This window comes from Egretta garzetta, unplaced genomic scaffold (genome assembly GCF_000687185.1).
Source record: "Egretta garzetta isolate BGI_Z169 unplaced genomic scaffold, ASM68718v1 scaffold22, whole genome shotgun sequence".
NCBI lineage: Eukaryota > Metazoa > Chordata > Aves > Pelecaniformes > Ardeidae > Egretta > Egretta garzetta.
The window spans coordinates 5,204,876-5,206,440 of record NW_009259102.1 but is presented as its reverse complement, the minus strand read 5'-3'; the positions used below and the strand labels follow the sequence as shown (position 1 = coordinate 5,206,440).

The window sequence follows — 1,565 nt, the reverse complement described above, 5'->3', positions numbered from 1 at the left end:
GGGGGGAGGGAGGGAGGGAGGGAAGGTTGCTTCCCAGCGGGGTAAGCTCACCGCGGAGCGGGGGGGAGGAGCCCTTAGCGCCGAGCTTGGCGGGGAGGGCGCGGGATCTTTGCTGTCCAGGGCCAAAGTGGTGTAAACCGGAGGGCCCGGTTTCGTAGCACGGTCCATCTGCAGGCTGTTGCTGGGTGAAACTGTCCCCCTCTCTCACCCTTTCTGTCTTCTGCTGCTTTCGTTGTTTTGGTGGGTGAGTTAAGCTCGCAGATCAACTCTCGATTCAGTGGGAAACCAATTGCTTTTTTTGTGGGTAGGCTTTTCTGTCAGGTGGAACTGTTGATCCGAGTGATTTTTCCCATATATGATCCATGCCCTTCCAACAGCAACTTGCTCTTAAAATTTGTGCCACTGTCAGTCCCATGCTTTGCTTGGACCTCAGGAATGTGAACCCAGTTAGCAGAAGTGACTCAGTTAATGAATGGGCTGGCAGCAGAATCTGCTGGACGCCGATCCACAGGAAGGTGACCCACTGGGAAGCTGTGTATTAGTAATGTACTGTTTTTTTTGCTCTATAGCACAGTGATGCATGTCTGCTGGCTTGTGGGGAAAGAAAAATGCAGTCAGCGAATGAAACTGCCACACTTGGAAGCAGTGGTAATTGGGCGTGGCCCAGAGACTGGGATAACGGATAAGAAGTGTTCACGGCAGCAAGGTAAGGTTTAGCTCAAATCCCGCTTTCTACATGCAGCAGCAACCAAACTTGTGAAGAAGGTGAGGTACACATACAGCACTCATGTTTATCAATAAACATTCTTCTGTTTGGCTAAATTACAGTGAAGCTAATGGACCAATGGTTTGGCCTAATTTGTAAGCCTGCTTTGAGCAGGGTCTAAATGGGAAATCACAGTTCTTCCTTGAAATCTAAGCAGGCTTTCCTTAGGCTTGCTTCTGCGGTCGCTGGCATAGAGTGTCCTTTCTTTGCATGGTCTGTAGTGTTGCCTGATTCTTGAAGTCACCAAGCTTTTTTTATAAGCACTTAATGGAGATCTCTAGGTCCTAAAAAATCAGAGGAGACACCTAATAGAAAGTTCACCTTCGTAAACCAAGGCATTGAACCTTAATGTGAGTTCCCAGGCCTGCAGTCATATTCCACCGCCTGCACTCTTGCCTTGCGAGTGGCACTTCATCTCCCTAGTCATCCACCTACTGATTTTTATTATGGCTTGTTATTTTATAGATGTGCTGGGAGAATATATAAAAGTATCTGTGATCTATTAAATACTCCCCTCTACATCTTCCCTGCCTTATTTTTCTTCCCTCTGGACCCAGTCGTGCTCCATGTCTTGTTGTCACAGAGGGCTGGTGAGAATTTTTTTTTGAAGACTTCCACAGATTTCACCTTTATTCTGATCGATGATAGGAAGTACTCAGGTGTGACTCAGTGTATGGGTTGGTTCCGTTTTACCTGTGGTCCTGGAAGGAGGATGAGGCAGAAGTATTCTTTGTGTACATTCACAGAGATCAGCTTCACCAGGTCACACGTCTTAAAATACAGGAGTTTTTTCTGCACG

General features: G+C 47.3%; 1 protein-coding gene across 4 annotated transcripts in view; it reads left to right on the top strand.

Moving 5' to 3' along the window:
* Positions 1-56: 56 nt before the first annotated feature.
* The window catches only part of APTX (aprataxin), a 10,662-nt gene continuing 9,153 nt past the window's right edge, over positions 57-1,565 (top strand). For 3 of the 4 annotated variants that reach the window (XM_035890784.1, XM_035890783.1, XM_035890781.1), the window contains exon 1: positions 57-706. In XM_035890784.1, the coding sequence (XP_035746677.1) occupies positions 577-706 (130 nt within the window). In that variant the 5' untranslated portion in view covers positions 57-576. The remainder of the gene's footprint in view (positions 707-1,565) is intronic. The other variant, XM_035890782.1, reaches the window with a different exon arrangement.